The following is an 11999-nucleotide window of genomic DNA, read 5'->3' as shown; positions in this document are numbered from 1 at the left end:
ATACACACACACACACACACACACACACACACACACACACACACACACACAGATCTCCTCTTACCTACCCCTTCCCCCCCCATTGGCTTTTTAGATCTGTACTTTTGTCACTGTTCAGCTCCTGAATATAGAATAAGAAATGTATTTTTTTCCAAACTCAAATTTCAGGCCTCGATATCTCGGCTCCTTTTTGTTAAACCGTTTACTTTAACAAAGGCGTTCATATTTAAATACCGCCAAAAAAACAAAGGGTAGCAGACGTTGGCTGCAAATCTGACTACCGAAAGCCACCCTGAGTGCTAAAGTTAGTTTGTAATAACTGTAGTCCAAACAAAGCTGTCCTTACCCAAATAAGGCTCTCTGATCTCCTGTTTACACCTGGACATTTCCAGATAAGCAATGGATTTAATAGAAGCCGGGAGCAAAATTTCAAAATATTCAAGTTTAGCCCCATAAAATTCACGTTTGACTCAGATTTCTGATTCTAAAGGTAAGTTTTGCCTGTTTATTAGAGACGCGGGAGAAATAGATTGAAAATATCAATTTACATTTAGGAAAGCGCTTAAAAATTTCAGGACACAAAGGTTTTTCTTCTGACAAAAGGGAATGAAGTTCTTTAATAATCTTATGCAAACTTTGTACCTTTCCTTCCTCCTATTCTGAATATCCTAGGTGCTAAATAAATGTGCATCCAATTGAATTGGAAGAGAAAGGTTGAGGTCTACAAAATTTTAATTGTTTTATTTTTTTTAGTAAAACTGACTTATGAATCAACGTGAAAAACGTCGAAGGGAAGCAAGAAAAACTTAAGTTAGAGGGAGGACTTTTTTTTTTAAATCAGGGACATTATTGACGTCGGACTAAGCACCTCTGAAGGAGATACCGAAGTTATTCCCTTGGCGGGAAGGAAGACATCCAGAGGTTGGTCAAATAGATCATTTTGTACTTGACTTACAAGGAAAATACCAGTGCTTCTGTATTTTCACTAAAAAGGAGCTGAGTAGTTTTTGTCCAACAGTGCTAGCATTTTAAAAAAAAAGGTTTCCAAGTGGGAACCTTTCAAAATTTTGCAGCTTGTGCAATCAATCCGACAACTGCGAAGTCTGAGGTCCCGATATTCCGGTGCCTGGAAGTCTGGTTCCTTCCAGTTCACACCTGCTCAGGTAAAGCCTAAGCAGCTGCAGCGCTAGGTCCCAGCCCGGGAGGTGGCCCAGGGCCTTAGCCAGGGAGGGGCGTCTGACACCTCGTGGGAGCGGCCCCGCCCCCCGAGCCCTATTGGTCGCGTGGGTGTAGAAAGGGGAGCTGCCGTAGAGAGAGCACTTGCACTGAGTCCGTGTCGGTTGGGGGCGTTTGTTCCTTTCGTGATTTGGACCGGGGAGTGGAGGCAGGGAGTCAGGGCATCCACATAGACCGATCTATTTGCGTAGGACGCCGCGCTCTCCTTCCACCTAAGAACCTCCACTGGGGCCCCGTCGGTTCCCGGCTGAGGGTGTGGGGGCCGGGCGGGGGCAGGGCGTGAGGTCCGGGCAGGAGAGCCATGAGCAGCCCTGATGCGGGGTACGCCAGTGACGACCAGAGCCAGGCCAGGTGCGCGCTGCCCATGATGATGGCCGGGATGGGCCCCTGCCCTTGGGCTGAGTCTTTGAGTCCCTTGGGGGAGATGAAGGTCAAGAACGAGTCCGGTGCGGGTGCAGGGAGCGGGAGCAGCGCGACTGCTGCAGCTTCTGGAGCTGCATGCCGTGGCAAAGGGGAGTCCCGCATCCGGCGGCCCATGAACGCATTCATGGTGTGGGCCAAGGACGAGCGCAAGAGGCTGGCACAGCAGAACCCGGACCTACACAACGCCGAGCTGAGCAAGATGCTGGGTGAGTTGGCATTCCAGGGAAGCAGCAGGGGCCAGGAAGGGAGCCGTGGGGGCCTCTATTGCATGCTTCGGTCACGGTGAACTCACTTCCCAAGTGGGGACCTTAAAGACCAGAAAACAAAATAAAGTGCTTTGCAAGACTACGCTTCTCCCTTGCTTTGCTTTTTCCATGCATTCCCCCCTTCTCCTCCACTATATCTCCCCCCCATTCCCCCCGCCCCGAGCTTTGCCTACGTGTTCTAAATTGATCTTCCCAGTCTTACCACCGTTTCGCCTGCTAGTTCCAGGGCCCTAATTATTGGACTTTCGGGGGAGGCTAATTTCGGGACAGATGTGGTGAGATCATAGTTTTTGCCTGCTCTCCTGAACTGGGAAGAGAAACGCCCAATTCTAGGCACCTCGGGGCAGCGGGACAGAAGAATTAGATGAGGAAAGGGTATTGGAGTTCCTAACGGAAAGGCAAAAGAATATTGGGAAGGGCCGGAAGGGATTGGATTAAGACGCTTCTTGGAGATTGGAAATTTAGTAATATTTTTATAATAAGGGTAGTTCCTGAATGCCGCCATTCCCTCTTCGGCCATTTCTAGTAACGGGTTCATTGTAAGGGTAGAAAAAATGGGCGCTGCCGGCCGGTGAAGAATGACCAAGGCTATTCCCTCTTCTTCCTCCCCTTGTCCTTGCAGGGAAGTCCTGGAAGGCGTTATCTTTGGCCGAGAAGAGGCCCTTTGTGGAGGAAGCTGAGCGGCTGAGAGTGCAGCACATGCAGGACCATCCCAATTACAAATACCGGCCTCGGAGGAGGAAGCAGGTGAAAAGGCTGAAACGGGCAGAGAGTGGCTTCCTCCACAGCCTCCCTGAGCAGCCGGGCTCTGGGCTGGGTCCAGAGGGCAGAGTGTGTGTGGACAGCCTGGGACTGCCGTTCCATGAGCAGGCCTACCACCCGGGCCAGGGAGTTCTACCTCCTCAGATGACACACTACCGTGAGTGCCAGAGCCTGGGTCCGGCCCCTCAGTTTGACAGCTACAACCTGCCTACCCCTGAGGCTTCTCCCATGGATGGCATGGAGCCAGATGCAGCTTTCTTCACCTCCTCTCTCCAAGGGGACTGCCAGCCAGGGCCCTACAACTATCCTGTAGCCTCAGAGTACTCTGTGCATCCTGATTCTCACCCGGGTCCTGTGCATCACAGACACGTGCAGGAACCCTTGGCTCACTCGTTGCAGGGTCTGATGGGTCCCTCCAACCCTCTGCATATGTACTATGGTCCCATGGGCTCCCCCCAAGCTGGAGGCAGTGTCCGTGGTTTCCAGATGCAGCATCAGCCAGGATCTAGTCAGCCCTCTCCTCCTCCAGAAGCCCTGTCCTGCAGGGATGGCCTGGACACCAGCCAGCCTGCTGAGCTCCTTGCAGATGTGGACCGCACAGAATTTGAGCAATATCTGCATTTTGTGTGCAAACCAGAGTTGGGGCTAAACTATCAGGGACATGAATCTGGCCTCCCTCTACCTGACAGTCACGGGGCCATTTCCTCTGTCGTGTCTGATGCCAGTTCTGCAGTATATTACTGCAACTATCCAGATGGGTGACACATCTACCACTCTCCTCCAGCCTGTGGGCCAGCAGCATAAACAGTGTTACAGTGTTACACACTTCCTGCAGGAGCTAAGGAAATCCTTTCCCTCCCCCTACCCCCCTTGTTTCTGTGTGTTTTTTAAATTGAGAGTTGTCTTGGCACCTAATTTATGGTAATTTATTTGACTCTAATCTTAGCAATTTCCTAAAGAGGATGTGGGGTTTGGGGGTTCATTCTGTCAGGGATTTGCTCTTTAGTCTTCCCCCTAACTGTTATTGTCAAAATTGTCATTTGTAAATTGGACTTTACCTTTTCTGAGTAATGTGGCCCAAAATACCAACCATACTATGAAAGTTGATGTTGTTTAGTAAATTTTTTTGGGGGGGTAATTTTTTATATGAATACTTAATAAAGTTTGAACTTTTCCAGTGTTTGAGAAATTTGTTAATCTCATTACTAATTTAAACAGAATTGAGGGATATCATTTGTTAAATTGACATTTATTAAGAATGAGTACAACATGTATAGTATATGCTGACTTCAATAAGAATCTGTTAAATCTGGGGTATACCATCAAACTAGATTGTGATTTTCTCCATGTCAGTTTGAGATGCAGTGACTGAAAAATTCATCTCATGGTCTGCTCCTTTTGTAGAAAGACACTTTCCATATTAAATAACTCTGGCCCTAGGATAATATGCATAGGTAGTGTTGGGCTTGTCTCCACTTTCAGTCCCAAAACAAACTTTTAAAGGGGAGGAGATAGTTTTCATTTTTAGTGAACTCATTGATATTTTGAGCGTTATAGATTCCATTTTTAATGCATTTAAAGTGGCCATTTCATATTGAAATGAATAGCTATGTTATCAATAAGTCAACAGGCATTTATTAAGCCCCTATTATGTATCAGGAGCTGAGTTAAGACCTACAGTTGACAGTTTTGTATTTATTCATCAAGCATTTTGTGTATTGCCCCAGTGTCTGAAAATACTGTTAATCCTGCTGTTTTCTGGAACCAAGCACATATGATTAATTTAACCCATAATTTTTTTTAGCCCTAATTAGTATTGACCAAGTATCCTTTAATGTTGTTCCTAATTTCCCATGAACTTTTAAATCCAAGCCTTTTTTATGTATTGATCTATAAGATTTCTTTTAGCTTTTAGCATTCTGTTACTTGAAATAGCAACAAAAAACCATGGGAGGCAGAGTACTAGTGTTGAACTAAGGACCTGTGTGCTGTGTGCAGTTAAGACTTGAACTGGGACAATAAATACTCCAAGGAGAAGGGTGATCTGAGATTGGACAAAAATAAGTCATTTTTTGGGAAGGGTCTTGCAAAACTGACTCCTGAATTCCTTTGCGTTCTTGAACATCTAGTTTCATTTCTATATAATTGGAGGCATCTCAAATTTGATATGAAGGTTTGGAAAGGGTAGGGGGGGAGGGCAGAAAAGAATAAGAAAAAAGATGAACTTGAGGCACATTTTATGCTTTAATTACTTCCCTTAGTCATATTCTGTATGGTAGTTGCTCTTTTCCTTGACAGTTTATATGGCCACATTGGATGGCATTCCTATTATCCATCTTTAGTCTTTCAGATGAAATAATAGAAATCATAAATTATTTTGCCCAGCATGCCAATCAGCAGTTACCACTATATTGGAGGGGAGGCAGATAAAATTGGAAAGGGAAGAGGATGAAAAGAGCTGAAGTTGAGAGAGAAAATGTATTATGGTGAATAGTAGTTAAGAGGTTTAAGTTTTAATCAAGGAGGGCAGTATACACTGCATGAAGTATACTTTCCCTGGCTCTGGCCCTCCACTCCTAGGGATGGAGGTTAGAGAGAATCTCATTAAAGAAATGGCATTCTTCCCCTACCCCCCCTTTTTTTTCTTAGAGGAATGGAATGGGAAATGTACCTTAGGAAGGAAAAGGGAGAAAAGAAGGGAACAAGTGTTCATATAGCTCCTACCACGTGTTAGGCACTGGGTTTAAGTGCTTTTTACAAATATCTCATGTGATCACATGAGCATGCAACGATTCTCTTTTAAATCTTGGGTATTTTAGACACTTAAAAATTATTCTTCATATGGTTTTAGCCTTAAGAAAACCAGCTGCTACAAATTTCTTACATGTACAGCCACCTGTAGACATTCAGAGGAGTTAGCATGACAGGAAATCTAAAAAAGTTTTCACTTGCTAGGCCTAAATGACATCTTCAGGAATTCTCACTCCGAGGTCTATGAATTTATTTTTAAATGTTTTGATATATTTCAATACAATTGGTTTCCTTTATAATCTGTTGTACTTTCTTTTTTGCATTAACATATGACAAAAAACCAAACAAAACAAAAAACAAAACCTGGTTAAGAATCTCTTTCACAGGGTACTTCATTACCTTTTCTAAAATTATGAAGGCATACTTGTGAAGATCATGCATCTTCTTTTCTGGAGAAAGTAAAAATTAAAAGCTTGATTCCTAATGTCAAAGAGGCATTTTTGAAGCAAAGCAAGAAGTCATTCCTCCACCCACTCCCCCAATCCTTCATGTAGCCTGAGGTCACATGATTTTTTTCCCTCTATGCTTACATAGTCAGGAAATACACTATTTACTTTTAGCCTTACATCACTTTGAAGGTAGGGAAAGCTATAGCATTGCCAGCCCAAAACACAGTCATATTACCGCATTTTGTGTGGTTTCAAATGTAATTGGAATATGGACCTCATTTACAGAGGAAAGAATGAACAGTGGTTGTAAAAGCAGAAGATGGGTTGGGGATTGTTGTTAGGTACCAGCAGAGAAGAGAAATACTGAGTTATAATTATAATAGTTAATAAAAATCGAAGGCTTAACATGCCTTCTGTGATTGTGGGAGATCATTAAATAATTTCATATCACATCCAAAGGCTGAAATTAACTTTTAAGTAACATCTCCATGTCTGAATTGAATAAATATTTTTTATTAAATTGATTTGTATCTCTCATAGACATTTTAAACTCAACATGTTCAAAACTGAACTCATTATCTTTCCCTTCCAAACTTCCTTGATATGGTAGCCAGCACTAGCATACTCCCAGTCACCCAGGTTCACACCTAGTTCTTCACTCTCTCGCCTCCCCATATCCAATATTTTGCCAAGTCCTGTAGATTTTGCTTTGACAACTTCTCTTGAATATGTTCCCTTTCAGATGCTGTCATCACACTGGTGTGCGTTCCTATTGCCTCATGCCTGGATCTTTGCAACAGCCTGTAGATTTGCTTCCCGTCTCAAAGTCTCTTCTCATTCTATTCCACCCTGTTTTCAAAGTGATCTTCCCGAAACACAAATCTGACCAGTAACTTTTCTATTCAAACAACTCCAGTGGCTCCCTATTATCTTCAGAATAAAATATAAAATCCTCTGTACATCTTTAAAAGGTCTTCATAACTTACCCTTCCTATCTTTCCAGCCTTCTTACACTTTCCTTCCTTCCACACGCTCTGTGATTCAGTGACACTAGCTTCCTTGCTCTTCTGCACATTGGACACTCTCATTCCTTACTACAGGCATCTTTCCTGGTTCTCACCCAGGCCTGTAATTCTCTTCTTCCTCATATTCATCTCTCACCTTCCCTGACTTTCAAATAAGCCCCTTCCAAAACTCCACCTTCTATAAGAAGCCTTTCCAGATCTTCCTTAGTGCTGATGTCTTTCTTCTGTTGATTCTTTCCAATTTGTCCTGTGCTTACATATTATTTGTACATAATTGTTTGCATATTGTGTCTACTCTATCAGACTGTGAGCTCTTTCAGAGCAGGGACTTTTAAACTTTAACCTTTCTTTGTATCCCTAACACCTAGGATATATTAGATGCTTAATAAATGTTTGTTGAATTGACTTATTTTGCATTTTTTTGCTCCAGAGTCATTTAACTTAACCTTGATTTTTTAAAAAAAGTATGCTATTTTCCATCAGGAGAAATGTCTTTGCTAAAAATTTTAGGAAAAGTATCATTAGCAAAAACTGGTATGCAGTGGGGATCACTAAAGTAAAAATGCAAAAGGTTAGGGAAGGAATTTTTGCTAGCACTATGAGGATAACATTTATTTAATTTTTATTTGAATCTCAAAAGCCCTCTGTAACAATGGTCAAAACTTAAGATCCAACCATTGAGGTGCAGGTGTGCAAAAAATGGACTAATTTTCCATTGAAATAAGAGACTGATTTCAGGGAAGAGAGCTAGAGGTAAAAATGGTTGATAAAATCAGTGACAGTGACAGTGACAGACGCAGACAAATAATATTTCAAAGGAATTCAATTTAGCTCATCAAAATGCTAAATTGATAAATTCTAAATTGCATGGTTGATTTCATTTTAGAAACTTCTATTCTCAACAGTAATTTGGAAAGTAATTTTAATAAACATGGAGTTGCATTAAAAAAATTCCCATATCCTGCTCCTATATTTCAAGCTTTGCTCTTCATCTCACCTCCTAGAACATAAATCCAAGGGGTGGGAAGAGAAGGAGAAAAGAAGTTTAGTAAAACCAATCAATGCATGGAAAAAGTCACTCCTCTCCTCAGCCTGTTAAAAGAAGGGGGGAGATGCTTTCCAAGCAAATTAATTTCAACAAAAGTTTATTCCCCTCTGATGAAAAAGTGCTTTCAGCTACTTCTTCCTGAGTCCAGATTATTGAATAAAATGGGCAACATTTCCCTTTGGTACAATTTCCTTTACTCATGGCAAGAGTAATAAAGAGTTCCAAAGAGAAAAAAGAGTTGATTATTCAAACTCTTGAATTTCCTCCTAAATGGTAAAATCAGTCCTCTTCTGCCAAGTTGTGATTTGAATGGAGTTTGGGGCACCTTGTTCTCAATTTAATTTTATTAAAATGATAATACCTGCACCTACTCCACTGAGATGTTTAGATCATCTCTAGGTTAAGAAGTATGTGGTGCAATGGAGTGAATGGAGCTCTGTGTTTGGAATCAAGAGACCTAGGTTTGAGTTCAGGCTCAGTCACTTAGCTAGTTGGGGAAGCTTCCTGACCCCTAATTTCCCTAAATGCAAAGGGAATAATAATACTTTTACTACCTAACTTGGGTTGTGAAAGAGTCAAATAAGATAGTGAATGTGGAAGCCCTTAGAGATACTAAAACATTATGTAAATGCAACTTATCTTAAAAGTCCCATGTTCTCATGAGCTACTTAAGTGTAAATAAAAATATCCCCACCCCCTTACAAATCCCACAAGTCAAAAATACATGTATATATATTATATATGTGTGTATGTATATATATGTTTAAATTACCAAACTTATACCCATAACTACTATTTCCTCTTTAGCAAATAGAGTATTCTTATTTTTTATATTTAATTTTTATTTTATTTTTCTCAGTTACATATAAACAAAATTTTAAACATTCATTTTAAAAAATGTTGAGCTCCATATTCTCTTCTTCCCTTCCCTCCCAAGAGTATTCTTAAAAGTAAAATTTCTTAATGGCTGCTCTATGGTTGGTAAATGTACATAATTATCTTTGGTAGAAGTAAAGATTGGAAAAGCTCAAATTTTGTAATGATTTCAGTAGTTGTGTGACCTTAGGGAAAGTCATTCTGTCTCCTTTTCTGTAAAGTGAGAAAGTTTGACAAAATTATCTTTAAGGTTCCTACCAAATTAAAAAAAATGGGATTCACATATACCATCTGAACAAACTGGCAAAAACAAAAATAAAAATTCTGCATTTTGAAATTGAGTATTTAACTTTTGCTCTTCCTATTTTTTAAAATTTTATTTTGTCATTTTATCAATAGCATTTTGAGGTTTTAAAAATAGCTACCTTGGTTATTTTATCTGGAATCTTGAATTTAAGATTTCTTTGAAATCTCTTTTGGTAGTCAGTTCCCTTTTTCTTCTCTCTCCACATCACTTCATATTTCTCCTTCCCTATTAGAAATGAACTGCTCCTGTCCCCTGTCTCTGTCTGCTCTCAGTTGGTCCCTCTTCCCTCTCTCCCCTTTTTTCTTTTCTCCTATAGCCTTTTTTCTACTCAATACTTGAAGGTTCTATGATGAGTTTAATGAAGAATCAAAGCCCAGTGATGATCTTTTCTTGACTTTTGCTGTGTCAAAGAGTTTTTCCCTCTGAATTAAAGAACTTCTGCCCCACAGTGGTCATTCTGGTTTATCACTGAGTTCCTCATGACTCCCTCCCTCTGCTCATATCCTTTGCACTTTGAAAATCTGGGAAAACAGCCCAGAATCTCTCATCTTTATATTGCTGTGCAGTTTACAAAGATTTCCACCCTTATTTGTCCTAACCACATTCTCCTTCCCTCTGGTAGCCAAAGCCTTGCTCAACCAACCCTCATTTTCTAGGTAAATCAGTTCTAGGCATAAAAGCAGACTTTTGCTTCATTAATTTAGATCCTAGACTGAAGGAGCAGTCAAACCCCAAAACAAGAGATTAGGTCGTTTGCCAGTGTTAGGATGCTATTAGTGTTTTTATCTTTTTTCTGACGGTTCCAGAAACATATGCCTGTCGTCTTTCTCTTTAAAACTCAGTTTTTGACAATTAAAGGAAAATCTTTGGCAAAAATGAGGATGTGCTGGTGTCCTTCTTTTCCCCTGATGTAGTGGGAGGGGATGTGTACAATGGGAAAGAACAGTGACTTTGGAGTTAAAGGAATTGAATTCAAATCCCACCTATGACAGCATACCACCTAAGTGACTTTGGACAAGTCATTTATCCCTGGGTCTCAGTTTCCTCATTTGTAGAATGAGATGGTTAGACTAGAATCTAGATGGCCTCTGGGGTCCCTTCCATCTAGAAATTAATGATCTTATGAATCCAGAGACTGCAGTTTGTACTCAGATGTTTAAGGAAAGGGCTGGATGATATTAACTGAACATTTAATACTTTAAAGTTATAAAGTGCTTTACATGCTATCTTATCTGATTGAAGACTCAGATCCAGTTGTCTGTGTAACCTGTTGCTATTGTCCTTGGAGGTGGGGGAAGAGAAAAGGGAGAGAAGTGGGAAGGAAGAAAAAGGAAGAGAAGGGGAAAGAGTTAGGGAAGAGGAGAGGGAGGATATAAAGAGGGAGGAGGAAAACAAATGAAAAAGAGTGGACAGAGAATGGGAACATACTGTCAGGTATGCATGTATACAAATCCTCAGACTAGTGCCATTCTTCCACACTTCTCAATTTTTGTTCTTGCTGGCCTTTTTGGCTGGCAAAGGAGGAGAGTAATCATCACCTCTTGAAATCCTTCCTATCCTTCAAAGGCTCAGCTCGAGACTATAAAACAACAGCAACAACCTATGGAAGATGAGTTTACATTCCAACACTTTCATTCAATTACAAAAAAAACCCCAACAAAACCCAAAAAATCCAACATTCATCTATTTGTACAATGCTCTGCCTTTCATGTTTCATTAAACATGAAAGAACAATAGTAACAGCTTATCACAAAACTATTTCTGTCAACTCCATCAAATATGAGAATACTATTTCTATCATGACTGCCTCCAGCCTCTTTACAACGTGAAACATTGGGCAACTCAGCCTCTCTGGACCTTTAACAGCAGGTTGCCTTATTTTTGCGCCAAGGACAGCAGAAATGGTTCGTATTGTACCCTCCCCTCTTTAAAATGTGCTTTTAATGAGGGCCAGTTAAATCAGAGCAGTCTTGATAGAAATGCCACCCCTGCCAACACTCTTTTCCTGCTCAGACTTTCTTCCTGTCTCCGACACTATTTCCCAGTCTCTCAGGTCCCGTGTCACAGCTCCCCTAAAATTTCTCAATAAAATAAACCGAATCTGATTGAACTCCTCTGATGAACAGAGATTAATACAAGATTAAAGGGAGGATGGAGGAACTGGGAAGGAAGAGAAGTACTAAAAGTTCCAGGAAATTCCGAGAATGAGCACGAAGCTTTAAAAACATACATCCACCGGGGATAAATATTTTTTTCCCAGGGCTAGATTGGAGGAAAAGGAATTCTGCTTTTTAGGACAGACAGAACAACTTTGAACAGCCCAAGAACAACCTAGGGGTAGTGTCTTCCTTGAAATGTTAAAGAAAGAACATCCCCTCCCTGACCTTTTCTATCTTGTTGATAGACCTCTTTCATTGATTATAGTGAATCTGCATGTTGGGGGAAAGCTAAAACGAGATTAGCGGCGATGAAGTGGGGGAAGGGAAGGACAATGCATGTGCAGAATCTTTTGAAGGGACAGAAGTGGGGATCTGAGGTGAAGGGCATTGCTCACCACCGTACTGATTCGATGCATAAAAATAAGGGACTTAGTAATTGGGAGAGGGAAGAGAAGTAGAAATAGTGGGGGACCTGTGGCAGGTCTTGCCCTACCAGGTTCCGTTCAGCCAACCTTCACAGAAACACCAGAGGAGAGCGTGGGATCTGCACGAAGAAAATTGAAATAAAATCTTTTTAAAAAGTCCAACACCACCAAAGTCGAGGGACCCAATTGCTCTCTGGCTACCCTTGGCTCTGGACAAACTTTGGGACTTTATTTCTTTGTTATTCCCTCAGACCAAAGTCCAGAGAGGCGTA

General features: G+C 41.2%; 1 protein-coding gene across 1 annotated transcript; it reads left to right on the top strand.

Moving 5' to 3' along the window:
- Nucleotides 1-1249: 1249 nt before the first annotated feature.
- On the top strand, nt 1250-3867 carry LOC110221382 (transcription factor SOX-17-like). The gene is made up of 2 exons (XM_021005955.2): nt 1250-1865; nt 2548-3867. Exons 1-2 carry the CDS (start codon nt 1538-1540, stop codon nt 3447-3449), a joined length of 1230 nt encoding a protein of 409 aa, XP_020861614.1. The 5' UTR covers nt 1250-1537; the 3' UTR covers nt 3450-3867.
- The last annotated feature ends 8132 nt before the right edge of the window (nt 3868-11999 follow it).

Source organism: Phascolarctos cinereus, unplaced genomic scaffold (assembly GCF_003287225.1).
Source record: "Phascolarctos cinereus isolate Bilbo 61053 unplaced genomic scaffold, phaCin_HiC Scaffold_4;HRSCAF=312, whole genome shotgun sequence".
Lineage (NCBI taxonomy): Eukaryota > Metazoa > Chordata > Mammalia > Diprotodontia > Phascolarctidae > Phascolarctos > Phascolarctos cinereus.
Note: the sequence above shows the minus strand (reverse complement) of the source record. Positions and strands in the feature narration are given on the sequence as shown.